Raw genomic sequence first — 17,756 nt, forward strand, 5'->3', positions numbered from 1 at the left:
CTAATGAAAAATATACCACATCTTTACAGTAACTAATTCAAGAGAAAACTTACTTCTACTTCTTTCAAAAATCGCGATATTGGATTTTAAAATAGCGTGAATATGAATCACGATATTGCATTTTAAAATCACGTGAATATGAATCGTGATTTTAGATTTCAAAATCGCGATATTGAATTTTAAAATCGCGTGAATATGAAGCGCGATTTTGGATTTTAAAAATCGCGTGAATATGAATCGCGATTTTGGATTTTAAAATCGCGTGAATATAAATCACGCGGTTGGATTTTAAAATCACGTGAATATGAATCGCGCGGTTGAACTTTAAAATCGCATGAATATGAATCGTGCGGTTGGATTTTAAAATCGCGTGAACATGACTCGCGATTTTGGATTTTGAAATCGCGTGAATATGAATCGCGATTTTGGATTTTAAAATCTCATGAATGAGAATCGCGATTTTGGATTTTAAAATCAAGTGAATATGAATCGCGATTTTGGATTTTAAAATCGCATGAATATGAACCGTGCGATTGGATTTTAAAATCGCGTGAATATGAAACACGATTTTGGATTTTAAAATCACGAAAATGCAAATTGCGATATTAAATTTTTAAATCGCGTGATTAAGAATCGTGATGCATAATTTTTAGATCACGTGAATACGAATCGCAATGAGTAACTTTTAAATAGCGTACAAATAAGAAAAACGATATCTGATATTACAACTGCGTGATAACGAATCGCAATATAGGATTTAAAAATGCGTGAATACGGATCGCGATGTTGGATCTTAAACTCGCGATATTGGGTTTTAAAAACGCTTAAATACAAATCGCGAATTGCTAGTACGGCTTTTAAATCGTAACACGTAACTTTTAAATAAATTAAATACGAAAATCGATGATTGATATTAAAATCGTCTGATTAAAAATCGCTATTTTGGCAGATTCCGGCGCAGTTCCTAATATTTAAAATTCCGAAAATCAGCCAAACAAAAGAAATCAAATATCGGCGGTCGGAAACGAAACGCTTAGACTCCTTTCCACTCTATAGCGGAAGTCGTGGTAATCCGACTATCGTTCGGAAGGCTTGGGTTCTCTAATTGGACTATACAAAAATTTTAGTTTTTGGAACATGGTCGGAAATTTTAAAAATTGGGAGAAAAAGCAGATTTCCACTTTTTCGCGGTCTTTCATCCCTGAAATATAAAAAAGATAAAATTTAAAAGATAAATGTCCAAAAACTTAGTATATCATAAGGGGACAAATACTTTGTTATATGTGGAATATTTTGAATGCTGTTTAATGTTCTGTTTAAAAAGGAAAAAATTTGTTGTACGGAAATTTTGCTGAAGAAAAACAAAGTAAATTACATACATGCAATTGCTATCACTAATTACAACAATACTACTGCAATATGGTACAAAATATTTTTTTCAAAAATTTTGGACATAGTGAACCACTGTTAATAGGGAACTTATTACTGAGTTCACAGACGATTCTCTATACTGGTGCCCAAAGAGTTTTTTTTTAATCTGGACTATTAGCCTAAAACTACAATGCATATTAAAATATAAAGCATACTTGTATTACCTGCAGAATATCTTTACCAAGTTGAACACAACATAAAGTATTCTCATCAGTAATAAATGGATATTGTGGAATGCGTTGTTCCAGAGAGGAAATTTCAGCAGATGAGTCTTTTTTCAATTCCTTAGAACAATTTAAGATAAAAATACTTGTCATTTTAATTCCAGGTACAAAAAGCAAAACTTCTTCTTCTGCCAACACTAAAATGTTAATTAGTTTAATTAAACAAAGCAATGGAAATAGATAAAATTCATTCGAAATACTGAGTCAAATAATAAAGAGAAGAACAATGTTATTTACATCTTAACAGCAAAAAGAAAAAAAAGGTTTAAAATATTAAGAAAACCTTTGAAGCAGCAAAATAATATAAAAAACAGAAGTAACATTTAAACATTTTTGCTACACAAGAATAATGTTTGCTACATTTCATAAAATAATACACTATTTTAAGCAGTTCAAACATTCGTCCCTCCCTGTTTTAATTTTAGCTTTTTAGCGACTTCCAACCACATTGCAAACAGTAATAGTCCTTAAATTCTTCCCAAAAAATTTTTCAAACTGAAATTTAGATCTAAACATTCTAAAAGCAAATAGTGTTACAGTATCTTTGACTCATCAATCAAAAAACTGATTATTACAATGAAGCAATGTTAATAATTATTTTTTTTTCTTTCCTTTGTAATTAATAAAAGCTTATTAAAATGTGAACATCTTTATCTTAAAGTACCATATTAGAGATGCCATTAACGTTTTTTATATGTTTTAGTCATTTAATTATATTCTTTTACTAACCAATTTTTCTGCACTATTGCATTTTAGAGTATTTAGAGCATTTTATATTGGTCTCTACCACTGGCTACAATAAATTGGACTGCAGTCCTTTTTTAAAGTACACTATACCACAGGAAAAACTTTTCATGGCGAATTCTGTTTGATCTTATTAAAAGAAGTTAAGTTTAGGAAAGAGTAAGTTCAGGTAAACCATGAAGTTTCAAATGCTTAAAAATTTTTTTTTTAAAATATCAAAATGAAAACAATCTAGTGCAATCCCGTCATAATTTGTTTATTATTTATATTAATATTTTTAAATTTTTATTATTTAATATTTTGAAATTTTCTTAAAAAATTTAAATTTTTTTAAAATTTGAGAATATCTTAAAAGAGTTCAGTACTAAATCACAATAAAAAAAGCCCAAATTATAACAAAGAGCCAAAAAAAAGTTTAAATAATTATTTAAAGTAGCCACTCGGTAAAAAAAAAATTGTCTGAGATTGCTAACACAGATTTTCATATTTTTAACTTTAATCACAATTAAAAAAAAAATATATATAGTTAGAATTTCATACATTGTATTTATCAAATCAATAAATTTATTAATTTTTACTAAGCAAATTCATTCTTAATCCTTTTATAAGCTCAAGATAAACTATAAACTAATCTTCAAAAAAATAACATGTCTAATGTTAAGAAGTTCAGTTGAAACAAAATAAATGTTTCTTTATTTGAGAGTGAAAATAACAAAATTATTAATAATTTGAGCAATTTAATTGGAATACAATTATTTAAAGACTAATGGCAAGAAAAAAAAAGAATAGTACCACAAGATAAGTTTTTAAAATGTGTAATGTAGATTGAGAAATATTTATGGTGAAATGTCTAAGTGATAAAAATACAGTCACTTGCTAATACTCATGAGAATTTTCAAAGCTGAGTGGGAATTCCAGTTTGCCAGAGTTATTTTCAATTTCTCTGAAAAATAGAGTTTTCCCCGATTCTTACTGTTGTTAGGTTGAATAACACAGAGGCCAATGCCGGCAAATAAAGTATTTAGTAAAACATGCGGAAATAATATGTTGCACACACAGTGCTATGCCAAAGAATACATACGAATCAACCGAAATACAGTCAGCTTCTTCAACAAATATATATTGCTTTCCCTTATCGGGAAGTTGTTGTATTACATTACGCAACTCACCTGAGAAGAAAAATGAGATTTTATTTGCATATCAACAACACTTACTACCTATTACTTCATCTCACAGGACACTCAATTTAAAACAGAAGCGTCCCTAAAAGTTTCTTTTTTTTAATGCTTACTTACAATTTTCACCTGTTTCCCATTTACATATCCAAGCAGTCCTGTTATTTAACTCTTCATCATCAGACATCAAAACAATTCTCCAATGCAACTCTTCATTTCTTGTAATCTAAAAATACAGCGAATCTGTTATAATAGCAATTTATATTAGCAGATTTCATTTCAGTCAGTCTTTCGGCATAAGCAATTGTATGAATTTGTTGTTAAAATAGGAATAAAAAAATGAAACAGACTTCTTATCTTATTTTGAACAACTTTTTTGATTCAAAATACGTACCCAGATTAGACTGCCGTAGCCTACAAATTGTAGAATGAATTCATACATAGCTCCGTAAAAAAACAAATTTCCTTAAATTTTTTTTTTTTTGCAGCAGTGAAAGGTAAGTAATTTTTAACTTGTTATAATTGTTGTACCTATAAATTAGGATTTTGGTGGGGACTTGGAAACTTGTCGAAATAGCAAACTTCTTATAATATACCATACTTGTTATATCAACATTTTACCATAATAAGTAACTTGACTCTCTATTATATACAGTGCACAAAATTAAAACTTATTACAATAAGACCTGTTCAACAAGAAGATTGTTTGAAGAGCCTTCTGTTTGTTTAATGTATATTAGATATACTCTTAAAAAACCTATTTAACCCATGTATGATTAATGCAATGACTTCATAGAATATATGTCATTTTTAAGCAGTATCTGAAGCAAAAGAGTTGAGTCATTTTTATGTTCATAATAAGTGATATATCAAAAATAAATAACAAAATTTTGAAATCTCTTTGAGAAATGGGAAAATATTAATTAGCTATTTTAAGAAAGAAAAAGAAAATAAGTACTATTTTTCACAATGCAAAACATATCAAATGTAAACTATTTGCATAATAAACAGGCAGGTTGGCCACCCTGGTAATTTTTTAATTGAGGAATCAATGCCAAATAAATAGAAAAAGGCAACTATTTGCCCTATGCATAAAAAAGAGACATCCCGATTTGAGAAAACTATTGTGGATTATCAGATTTGGGCACTTCTTATAAAGTACTCTTAAGAATTATTGCAAATAGATTGGAAGATCCCTATACAAAAAAAAAAAAAAAAGGCAACTACCAGTGTGGTTTTAGAAGTGGTAAGGTCTGACCAGATTTTTAGTATTAGGCACGTTATAGAAAAGTTTTTTAAAACAAAACATTAAAATATACCTAGAATTCAAGCAAGCATATGATTGAATAAATAGAGAAAAACTGCACCGCATCTTCAGGAAACATGATAAGAATAGTTAACTACAGGCATCGTTGCTAACAAGGATAGGAAAAAATACAATAGATTTTACGAAACATAAAGTTCATCATAATTGCTGCATTATGTTCTAAATATTCAACACATAGTGAATTTTATAGTTATCGTGATAGAAAAAATGCAATTTTTTCTCCCAGTTATGATTGACATTAAATGAACTTGAAATGTTATGTATTATGTTTACTCATAATTTTGAATAGTAATAGGGATTTTATTCATCAAAGACAGTTAAAAGATTTTTTAATTAATATAACAAGGGAGTTCTGAATAAAAACAAACTGAACATTTTGGAAAAAAAAAAAGTTTTAAACTGACTTCTGTAAATGAAACTAGATTATGTATATTAGTAATATGCATTTATATATTTAAGCAAGCAATAATCTGTTTTAAAAAAATGCTATTTCAATAGGGATTTTTTAGGAAACTTATTCAATTTTAGGAAATTTTCTAAAATGTACAAAAATTAGGAGAATTTTTATTAAACCAGTAGACCAGCAGAAACAGGCAAAACCCAGTAGATTTGGCAGCTATGTGTAGGGAAAGCTCTCAAGAAACTTTGGAATAATTACAGGAAGATGTACAACACTTTTTAGCTTTTGCCTCGAAAACATGAGAAAACTTATTCTAGTCAAGGAGGCATAACAATAAACCAAAAGTAACTAAAAGCTATAATGATTTAGAAAAGGCAAAGACTGTGGGACTTTTAGTTAAGAGTGAAAAACCAAGTATGTTATTATGATCAGAGGAAATGGATCAATCACGAATTCAGTAAACCTAGGTTTTGAAAGGATGACAGAATTTAAATATTGGTTTTTATATCTTGTTTCAAAAACCACAGTAAAAAAATCGAAGCTGAAATGCTTAAGTTGTTTAAACCTTCTCACGAAAGTTAAAACTAAAATTATATATAATAATTAGTCCTATTACCACACATGCAGCAGAAACTTAGACTACTACTCAGAATGAAGAAAAAATACTTTTGACAGAAAGATTTCAAGCAAAATACATTGACAAATCAAAGATGGAGATGTGTGAGGAATTAGGAATAATTTCAAGTTAAGGAAGCTCCATAAAGAAAAGATATAATAGAAGCAACAACAAAATACAATGGCTTGAACATCCGGAGTGAAAGAGCAACAAAGAAAATCTATACTAGAAACTAGAAAACTAGACGGAAAAGTTGGGCGTGCAAGAAAAAGATGACTAAATTAGGCAGATTAAAAATAAATAAAAAAGCGAAAATCAAAAATCGGAGTTTAAAAAATGTAATAGAAAATGAGAATCCTAAAATAAACAGAGCATTTGTATTTATCACTTAAATTGGGATTTACCTTGCAGCCAAGTTCGAGCACTCTCAATTGAGAATGAAGACTTCTACCTCCAACAATGTACATTTGGGAGAAACCCTTGTCTACTAGGTCACCAACTTGGAAGTCAAATAAAGGCGAAAAGTTTGGTAACATTAGGACGAGTTCAAATATTTGTTTTTCTGTAGGTTTATTTTCTTCAGGATTATCTTCTTCAGGATTATCTTCTTCAGGTTTGTTTTCCTCAGGTTTATCTTCTTCAGATTGATCTTCTTCAGATTGATCTTCTTCAGATTGATCTTTTTCAGATTGATCTTTTTCAGATTGATCTTTTTCAGATTGATCTTTTTCAGATTGATCTTCTTCAGATTGATCTTCTTCAGATTGATCTTCTTCAGATTGATCTTCTTCAGATTGATCTTCTTCAGATTTACCTGCTTCAGATTCATCTTCTTTAGATTTACCTTTTTCAGATTCATCTTCTTCAGGTTTACTTTCTTTAGATTCATCTTCTTCAGATTCATCTCCTTCAGGTTTATCTCCTTCAGTTTCATCTACTTTAGGTTCATCTTCTTCAGGTTTATCTTCTTCGTGTTCATTTTCTTCATGTTTATTTTCTTCGTGTTCATTTTCTTCATGTTTATTTTCTTCAGGTTCATTTTCTTCAGGTTCATTTTCTTCAGGTTTATCTTCAGTTTCATTTTCTTCAGGTTTATCTTCAGTTTCATTTTCTTCAGGTTCATTTTCTTCAGGTTCATCTACTTTAGGTTCATCTCCAGTTTCATCTTCTTCAGGTTTGTCTACTTTAGATTTATCTTCTTCAGATTTATCTACTTTAGATTTATCTTCTTCAGATTTATCTGCTTCAGATTCATCGTCTTCAGTTTCATCTTCGTCAGCTTCATCTTCTTCTTCTGGTTTGTCTTCTTCAGATTCCTCTTCTTCAGATTCCTCTTCTTTAGATTCATCTTCTTCAGATTTATCTTCTCCAGATTTATCTTCTCCAGATTTATCTTCTTTAGGTTCATTTTCTACATGTTTATCTACTCCAGAATCATCTTCAGTTTCATTTACAGTTTCATCTTCTTCAGTTTCATTTATTGTTTCATCTTCCTTATCAGGTTCATCTTCCTTTTCTCTAGGTTTATTTTCTCCTTCCACCTCAGATAGGGAACCATAGTTTACACAGTACAATAAGCTAAAATATAAACATAGGACACAGTTTTAATTATAGTTCTTTATGTTAAAGCAAAAATTCATTTTTATCATGCAACTCAAGAGTAAAATATTAATTGTCAAGATTCTAATGTTGAGGGAAAAAAAGAAACACTTTTCAAAAAATAATTGAAATAGTAGGTTAAATAAATAAGGAGTTATGATTTTAAGAACATAACAATAAACCATTTTGACAACATTGACTTTAAAAAATCTGATAGAAAACAGCCGCTCAAAATTGGTTCCTTTGCGCTTGGTATAACAGTTCTTTCACCTGTTAATCACATTCCACTTGTTTCACAATAAAGACTTTCATCTTCATAGTAATATCATCACACCTTAAATAATTTTAATGATGCACTTCATGAATGATGAAATATTTCATCAGATATAGTCACAGATTGAACATAATGTCACCAATTCAATGTATTATTCACATTTAAGGCACTATCACTTTTATCAGCATTTAAATAACTGTTCAACAGTTTTTTTCTTAGTAGTTTATAATATTTAATAAGTTTTTTTTCTGAAAAACTCCCTTTTTTGGAAAAGAGAAAATGCGTTTAAGTTTCAACAGATATGTTACATGGATTCCATTAAAAGTTGGTTTTTATTAAGGTGCAGCACTCTTTCCAGGAAACAAGATAATTGAATTGAATTTTTGCCGCTCGTGTAAAATGAGCACAAAATGACGTCACTGAATTAAGAGCTCAAAAATTCTTTTATATTTGGCGTTTTTGAAATGCATATAATAATTGGAAATAAAAATTAACAAGTTATGCACTAAAAAGCAAATTCATCAGGAAAATTGTTTGATTGTTTGTAGATATCAATAATCAATGGCATAATTTTGGTGTCAAATAATGCTGAGAAAACCTACATATTCTTTACTTTGATTAGTTTAACTTCTAAAGATGTGTTTTACTTAATCTAATAAGGTAAAGCCACCAGGCTTTATCTTAGCAAATAATGCTGAGTGGTAAAAGGTAATGATAAAAGGTACCTTATCAAATAATGCTGAGAAAACCTACATGTACTACCTCTAAAGATGTGTTTTACTTAATCTAATAAGGTAAAGCCACCAGGCTTTATCTTAGCTTTGCAAGCTTTTTTTACTAAGACCAATCAAAGTTCGAATCAATAATGTTTAATACTATATAAAAATAGCATTATAACTAAAGTTCTTGATTGTAGTAATGCTGATATTGAATGCACATGTTAAGGTTTTTAAAACAACTATTTTGATAAAACACATTCACAACGGTTACAAAACTTCAGAAACATAAAAAGTAATAAAACAATGTTACAGTCAGAGTAGCAAGCACTCAGAGTAATGGTTCCTTTCTACTGCCCAGATCCAACCGAGAGCGGCGACTGTTAACACTCCTATCTAGCACATTCAGTATCCTTCCACACACCCATGAATCACTTCACGCTTCTCGTATTTCTCCATCCACGCCTGTAATTTCCCACTTTGTTTACCTTTTAAAACTACAGTAGCCCTCCGCAGTAGTAGATCCAATTGCACAATAAAGTCCAATCGCAGAATCACCTTATGAGAAAGGCTGAATCACTAGAGATGATTTATCTAATTGTGATAAAATTTCTGCAAGTCACTTTTCTGGTTGTTGACTACTTCCTACGGTGTTTTCACGGTCGTGATGTTTACTCTGGTGACTTTGGAGGCGGGTGATCGCCAATTAGTGGTTGTTGAAATAATTTGCCTCCAGGAAAATGAATACAATTGTTTACGTGAGAAATTGATTTATCAAAGTAAAAATCAGCAAATTTAAAATGCACAAATCATACAGAAACAGGGGTAATTGTGAGCCCAAGTCAAAATTCCGAAAAATTTCGTGAGTTAAAAAAAAAAAAAAACTGTTCAAATTGAAAAAAATTTAAACAAGGTTTTGTTCCTTTTTCTCAATATTTCTTAGTTTACTAAAAATATATTTAAAATTTTACACATACCTATACCATTTACACATACCTATGATGACCTGGAGAAGTAATTAAAATTTACAAATATGTCTTTCTTTCTTGAGTTTATGATTATAATAACTATTTACTGATAAAAAATGATCTAATAAATAATCATGAATCTAAGCTTATAAAGTATCTCTTTGACTTCCCCTTACAAACAAATAGAATAAACTGTGTTTTTAAGTTCCACCGCTGAAAATTAGATTTCCTGAAACTTTTGTGATCAATGATTTTTTTAAACATCTGGACCTTCGATCTCCGGAAACTTCCGGATCACTGTTAGCGAAAAATCCGGATATCCGGATTTTTTCCAGAGAACAGTCAGCCCTGCTGAACAGAAAATCCACAAAGGGATCAATGCTCAACACTTTCCCACATCAAGAGGTTTTTGTTTTCGAACAGGTGCGGCAATTAATTAATGAGTCTACATTATTGAAATAAAAAGTTAGCCATTACACTGATTGATAAGAAAAGAATAAAATATTTTATGAAGATTAACTTAGTAATTTAATTTAAATATAATTCGATTAATATGATTAGAAAAATAAGTTTAAATATTTTAAAAGGTAGGAAATATGTAATGTGAATTGTAGCACAGAGACAATGTTGTTTGTTTCCTTCACATCAGTTGCAAATTTGGTTATGTAATCCAAGTGAATCAACTGCCTTGGGGAGAATTTATTCTTTTTCTGTCTTAAAGCGAATGTAAGTGGCTTATGGTTTGCATAAATTATAAGCTTTCTACCATATGTCTGAAATGCTTAACAGCAGTTCTCTGTCATAGGCGCCTAAAACTTATATTTTAAAAATAAAATCGGACATAAAAAAACAACCTTGAGAATATATTTATAAATTAGCCTAAATAAAAATGAAAATTACATAAATCATTTATTTTTGAAAAAAATTAGATGATTTACATGAATGATTTTTTTTTAAAAAAAGGGATTGAAATCATGCAAGTTTTTCAACTGAAATATCACTTAGTAGTAGTCATTGTAGAAGAAGTCTAGTGCATACTGTGGAAAGCAAAAAATAGTGAACTTACTGGTCAGAAATTTCTGAAGAAAGGAACAAATAAGTTTCATCTAAGGTCAACATACACCAGGATCTTGCTACAGGAAGAACATCGACGCACAAAACTGAGATTTCTTTTTTCTGTGTGGACATAAAACATCTAAATAAAACATTATCTTTAAATCAATGATAGTCAAAATAATTTTTAAAGTGCGATTTCACTCCTTTTATTAGTTTTTAAGGAGAAAAATTTAAAATGGAGGAGCAAGTTCAAAAACGCATGTTAATTTTGTAAATTATTGACATTTTATAACACAGTTTCTATTATAACAGACAGATAAATCACATTAATAAACTATATACATCAGGCATGGTGTTTACCTTTCCTAATTAAGTATATAATTCTGATTTCAAATCTGAGAATTTTTTTTGTTAAATTTTATTAATTTTAAGAAAATACTGTTTAAGTGTTATTAATTTTAATGGTATTTGCTTACATCAGGTACAAGAACTACAAATTTTCGACAGACACTAAGAATTTGAATTTCTTTGCAGTGTGACACTTTACTAGAACCACAGAGAAAGCTTTTGTAAAAAAAAGCCCTGGAAGAAAAAGCAAGGAAAACGAGCATTGGGAAAGAAGTACTACTTTAACAATTTTAAATGAATTCAATAAATTAAATATTAATTCAAATGTAGATATACTTTTTTAAAAAACTGATTAATAAGCAAAGTTTAATTTAAAGCTTGTGGAAACAAACTTTTAAAGCATATTCTTTTTTGTTTAAATTGTACTTAATACAATTATATAACTTACTTAGTTTTATTATAATATATAATGTAGCAATTAACAATAGTAACTCACAGGAGGTTAATTTTGCAATAAGTTAAAAATATTAAAAAAAAAAACTACGAAAAGTTTCATTTTAATGCAAATATTATCCTGCAGATAAAGATTAACACTATCAAATTAGTGTAGTTATTGGAATTCAGAAAAAAGATGGATCTGCTTAATATTCCTAAACGTTTTGTTAAATAATATGTAGTGCAGAAAGTTCCTTCCATGAACTTATATCCTTGTACTTTAGTTAAGCTTTTTTAAAAAGAAATTCAAATTTCATTAGAATAAATATTTAATAATTTTAAATTCAGGCTTAATCCACTCATTGCAATAAAATTGCACATAAAATTGCAAAACATGCAATAAAATTGCAATGGTGCAAATAAAATTGCACATAAAGTCATATAGATTTTAAAGAGATGTTTTTCAAAAGTTTCTTTGGGTTCTTTTCTGTACTTTTTTTCCTTCTAAATACTCTTTTTTTCATTTATGATTTGCTACTGTGTTTAAGAAGTATATCTAAAAAATGATGGGCGATAAAGAAAAATGGTTTGCATATTTTAAATCAGCACACTTTTAATTGTCTTAGAAAATGCATTGCATATGTAGATAACCGCAACTCTTGAAAATTTGGTTATAAGTGTCATGCAGAGTAAACAGACTGTTAGAGTGCCAAAACAAATTAAAAAAGAAAATATTTGTAAAATTGAAAAAGTTGAAATAACAACCAAATTAATATTTTGTAATTAAAACGAGGATATTTTAAGTTGCCGTGATAGTTAAATTATACTTAAAATAACTAAGATATCATTTTCATAATAAAGCAATAATTACTTTGATGAATACTCGAATGAAACAAACTTTTCCTTTTAAAGACTGCGCAAGATGACTCTCCTGAAAAAAAAAAGAGTATTTAATACAATTATTGAATTATTTAGTTTAATTGATGTCACACTATGTATAATACATTAAGTGAAGACATAATTTAAACAATTCCACTTTTGTTTAATTTGAGGCGCAAAGCCTTAATATTTAATATCTTGTCTGATTTTGGGGCTCTACTCAAGAGTATTTTAGAATTTTTTTTATTTAGCTATTCCACAATAATTATACAAAAAAAAAGCTTAAACTTTCTATTTTACTTCCGAGTCAAGTAAAAGAGAGGGAGAGAGGGAGGAAAAAAAAAGACTACCAGGGAAGGCAAACCTATTGAATGCAGGGCAAAAATAGAATGAATTATCTTCTATTTTTATAACATTTAAATAAATAAACTGATAGCAATACTTTCTAATATTTGTTCAACTTTTGAAAGATAAAGAGACAAAAAAATTCCATTTTAGGATTTAAATTCTTTAGACAGAAATTCCTTTCTTCTTTAATTTTAACTAAAATAAAACCAACTATTTAATTAGTTACCATCTTTTTAGATGCTTAAGTTTGTTTTTTCATTATAAAAACAATATATAATCGTCCAAAACTCTGACCCCCTTTTTTTTAATAGAAATTCCTTAGAAAGAATGTCTTATCTTGATCACTACAAGACATCAATTAATAACTGATTAGCTTAGTCTGCCTCATGGACTAACTTTTTTTTGGATAAAATACAGTTTTGTTTGCCACATTGCTTTGAATTAATGGCTGGTGATTTCAATGAAGAGGTAAGGAGCTGCTGCGGTGGGCTTCCAAAGAGCTAACCCCAGAGTTTTTAGAATAGTTTCATTGAAAAGTCCTACAAGAAGGCTACTTTGCCCCAATGATTGATCCAGGAGTTCCTCTGGATTGAATTCAAAATTACAATGCTACGAGGTAAACATTGACATCAACTTAAGTCAAAACAGCTGTTCAACGTCTCTGTTATAAAATTAAAGAGGTAAGCATAAATAAACACTCAAATCCTTCTAGAAAGGTTACTGCTAGCTTATTGTTACTTATCATACAAGTTGCCTTGTTGAATAATAACTGCATTTTTTGGATACTTAATTTTGTTTTTATTGAAATATAAAAGTAAATATGAATACAAGCTCAATTTTTTATGATTTATATGACATCCGTTCTATTATTTAATCTTTGCAAATATTAAGGCAATATTGTTAGAATAATTTAGATTCTAATTTTAAAAGAAGATATCTGTTTGCCTCATTTTTGAAGAAATTGCTAATATAGCAATAAATCTTTGGCTAAATTTTTATTTCTAATTTGTTGCATTACAGCGTACATAGCATAACTAAATACTTTTGTCTCACGCTTGTTTTTTGTTGGGGAGGGAGAGTTAGCGAATGCTAGTTCTTTTGAGTGAAACCTTTGCTAGCTGAAACAATAAACAAACTGACTACAGTCAACAGAAAAATACGGCATCACCAAATGGTGAGAGAGTAGACCAGATGCAGTACCCCGAAGATTTGGAGAAGGAACGAGTACAGCGTCCTTTGCTGTAGATATCATCCATTAAACGTCGATCAACTTAAGTTCATTTTCTTATACCTCATGAAGAGGCGATTCATGTCTAATCAATTATTTCAAAGCATCAAAAAAAAAAAAAAAAAAAAACTATTAAAAAACCTACATAGGAAATTATTATACATAGGAAACATGAAAATGATTCCTATGTATTAGGTCTCAATGATAAGAAATCAACAATACTTTAAAAGATTACCCCAAAACAATTTGGCAATGAACATAAGTAGGTATTGTGCTTTGAACATTATTGATAAAATATTATAGCTCTTACGTGCAATAACAAAGGTTGTATATTCAATCTTACATTTAAATAGAAATTATTTGGTAATTAAAGGGAATAACATTTTTTTCATCAAACATAGTATTATGTAATGTGTCTTACTGTGTAGCAATAATATATAGGCAAGAAATGTTTTAAAATGTTTAAACTACCCTTTACAAATTTTTAAACTATACAGATTTGGAAAAGGAATTGATAAGAGTCACGAGCCAGCAGGCATCTGTATTAAATAGTATGTTGCAAATAAATTCCATAGTTTTTACAAACCATGAAATATACATTGACAAGTATAAGTTACATTCATTGAAGAAAAATTAATTCTTAAAATGGGGACATAATTTCTAAAATAATAATAATAAATATGTCTCACCTTATTAAATGGTGTCACCAACAAAAAATAATCTTTATTGTCAAGCACCTGATGAAAAAAACACTTATTTAAGATAGATACATACAGGATTTAACAAGAAAGTTAAAATTGGACAGCAATTCAAAATTAAGAGGCAGTTATATTTGATTAAAACAAAACTTAAAAAAAAATAATAGAAAAAAAAACAATTATTGCAGTTGCAAAATAAATGTTGACACTTTAATTCCTTGTGTTGTACAGTGCGCAAACTAAAAAATATGTCACGCTAAATATTTTTCATTCCGACGACTGAATTTTCAGGCACTAAGTGTCAATCTTAATGGCTCCTTCGAGTGACATTGAATAAGTTAATTAATTAGAACTAACTATTAATTAAGTAACGAAATCAGACACAAAAAAGCACTTTCTCTGAATGAACATACATTTATTATTTTACATACTTGGATTCCAGACCCTAAAAATATGGGAGGTATGGTTAGCAGGTATCTGGTAATTGTATTCCGAATAGTTCAGTTATGAGAGCGGATGAAAGTTTGGTCTTCTTTTTTGTTAATTTCACTTCTTGAGTTCTTGGACATTTATTTTAAACTAATTGCGCAATTTAAAAGAAAAATTGTAATCACTAATGAAACTCGTTGACCCAAAAATATTTTTTGATAATTAATAAAAGGTTTTAACAATTTATTGCATTTAATTATTTAATACTGGATGAGAAAATTATTAATTATGAGACGTAAAATTTTTTATACCATATTATGTTTCAATAGTGAAATCTAAAGTTTCAATTGCTCTTATTAGGTAGAAGCTGAGAAAAATTAAAATTAATTATTTTTAAAAAATAAGTTGGCAACAATGAAATAGTTTATTTATTTATTTTTTATTTATTTTTTTAAATGGAGCGATTAATACCTAAATTTGATAAACTTACAAATGCTCATTTGAAACCTTTAAGCATTGGAACATAAGTTAATCATGGTTTTCTTCAATTCAGCCTATTATAGATAAAGTGCATATTTCACGTGTGGTCAGCAAGAATCACAGGAATCTTCGTCTTCTAAAATACACAATAAGTAGTGTGTATTTTAAAATGTGTCCTGGATCAGCTTTAAATTTAGACAGTTTGTACAAATTGCTAGTACACTTGATAAAGAAATGTGTACATGTACCTGACCAGTATTGCTTTTCTTCTTCATGTTATAGACACTAGACCAATGGATGTCTAAATACAAACTTTAGTTAATGAATAATCAAAACATGACTGATAATTGCTAGTAGGAAATTCTTACATTAAAGGACAAAATAAAAGCTATTAAAAATAGTGAAATAGGAATAAGCACATGAAAATTTTTCATTATATGGCTGTTGAAAAATACAAATCAATAATATCTTAAAAAATGTGATTATAATAAGCCATCACCATCATCATAGTTGGACAGCCAGCCCAATGTGGGCCGATGCCTTCCTCTGAAAATTTCTCCATAAAGACTTCCGATTTATCTTTGATCAATAATTCTTTTCATTAATTTTAAAAGAGCCACGATGGCTCAGGGGACAGAGCATTTACATTCCAATGACGTGAACTGGGTTCGAACCTCAGCGATGGCTGCTCGATACCAATTCCTCACCTGGCTTGCACCAACCACAGTGTTGACGTGAATATCCTCACTGGTAGACAGATTATAGGTTAGAGTCTCCTTGCTGTTAGGCTAACCATGGGAAGTTCTTGTGGTCTTCCTCTCCATGTAACGCAAATGCGGGTTAGTTCCAGCAAAAAGTCCTCAACGAAGGCAAATTTCTCCCAATACTTGATCCACGAGTTCCCTTGTTGTCTGGATTAAGTTCAAAATTACAAGGATACATTGTTGAACATTTGTAGTCGTAAACTCAAATATTGGGTCGGCTCTTCAACGATTATTATAAAATGAAATTAATTGCAAAAAAGTTCGACTCCACTAAATCAGCCCATCTCAACTGCGGCCTTCCCTGGTTTCTTGTTCCAGTAGATTTAAAAAGCAATAATATCTTTTTTATTGTATTGTCATCACTCATTGGAATCACATGGGCCATTATTTTTATGTATTTAATAATATCAGTTTGTTTATAAATTTTATACAGCTCTAAGTTAAATCTCCTTCTCCAATTATTGTTTTCATTTACACCACCAAGTATACCCCACAAAATCTTTCTCTCAACTACTGATAATTATATTGAGATATTCAAATATTTCTCTCAATAATAAACTATAAATGAAAGTAAATAGCAGGTAAGTTATTCATTTAAGTCAACTTTTTATAATTATGTATTTTTTTATAATTTTGTTGTTTGATGCTGCTAGACAATTTTCTTCAACAATCTCTAATAACTCTGAATGGCGATTACCTCTTTATATCGGTCATATAAGCACAGTTCCACAGGGTATTGTAATTCGGAAGAATTACTATAAGTTCTAATTCTAAATCCTCACATAAAAAGACACTCTCTGACACAGCAACTGATGACCCAGCCCCCTGATGGCAGACTGCACATTCAACCAAATTGTTTTAAACAAAACACAGGAATTTAGTTTACTCAACATTTCTTATGAAATAAAATTAAATTGTTTTATTTAATAATAATTGATTTTTCATTATTAGATAAGATACAGAAATTTGTTATTTAAGATAATTATGTGATGTAAATTTAAATATAAACAGATTGATTTATCTTACTTACTCAAATTTTAAAATAAAATGACTTAATACTCGTTGGAAAAAGCAAATGAGTATCTAATTAATTAAGTTGCTTTTTTTATTTTAAAAAAATTGTCATTAAAAATTATTATTGTATTTATCTAAGAGAGTGTATTTATCTTTAAGAGAAAAATAATTTTAAATTAATGAGAAATTGTTTTAAAAAAAAGTGTGAATTCAAAGACTAAATTTATAAACTTAAACACTGAATGCACAAAAATGCCACCTTTTTGAATTAATAAAAAAGAGGAAATATGATGAATAAACAAGAGTTACTAAGAAGCTTTTACCATAGTGGAAAATATTCACAATTTTATGTATAGTATTATTAACATCTAAAAGAAAAAAACTTACTTTTATTTCTTTCCTAAGATGCAAATTTCTTGAATCAAGGCTTTTATAAACAATACTGTGTCTTGATACAGCTAAAATGCCAATTGGCTCCACTAGAATAGGAAATAATACTTTTATAAGTATTTAAAAACCTATGCAATATGTTTTTAAATTAATGATAACTGATAAAACTTCTACAAAATTACTAAAAATATATGAAATTCACTTAATGGAAGT

At 28.9% G+C, this 17,756-nt stretch overlaps 1 protein-coding gene across 4 annotated transcripts in view; it reads right to left on the minus strand.

Annotated features, from left to right (window-relative positions):
* LOC107450605 (splicing factor 3B subunit 3) overlaps nt 1–17,756 on the minus strand; it is a 92,169-nt gene that overhangs the window by 51,513 nt on the left and 22,900 nt on the right. For all 4 annotated transcript variants that reach the window (XM_087150907.1, XM_087150899.1, XM_087150903.1 and 1 more), the window contains 7 exons: nt 17,541–17,632; nt 14,458–14,505; nt 12,185–12,244; nt 10,541–10,650; nt 6,322–7,495; nt 3,695–3,800; nt 1,596–1,792 (listed from right to left, as the gene is read on the minus strand). In XM_087150907.1, the coding sequence (XP_087007033.1) occupies nt 1,596–1,792; nt 3,695–3,800; nt 6,322–7,495; nt 10,541–10,650; nt 12,185–12,244; nt 14,458–14,505; nt 17,541–17,632 (1,787 nt within the window). The remainder of the gene's footprint in view (nt 1–1,595; nt 1,793–3,694; nt 3,801–6,321; nt 7,496–10,540; nt 10,651–12,184; nt 12,245–14,457; nt 14,506–17,540; nt 17,633–17,756) is intronic.

This window comes from Parasteatoda tepidariorum, chromosome 1 (assembly GCF_982258835.1).
Source record: "Parasteatoda tepidariorum strain Cologne lab strain chromosome 1, Ptep-v5.0, whole genome shotgun sequence".
Taxonomy (NCBI): domain Eukaryota; kingdom Metazoa; phylum Arthropoda; class Arachnida; order Araneae; family Theridiidae; genus Parasteatoda; species Parasteatoda tepidariorum.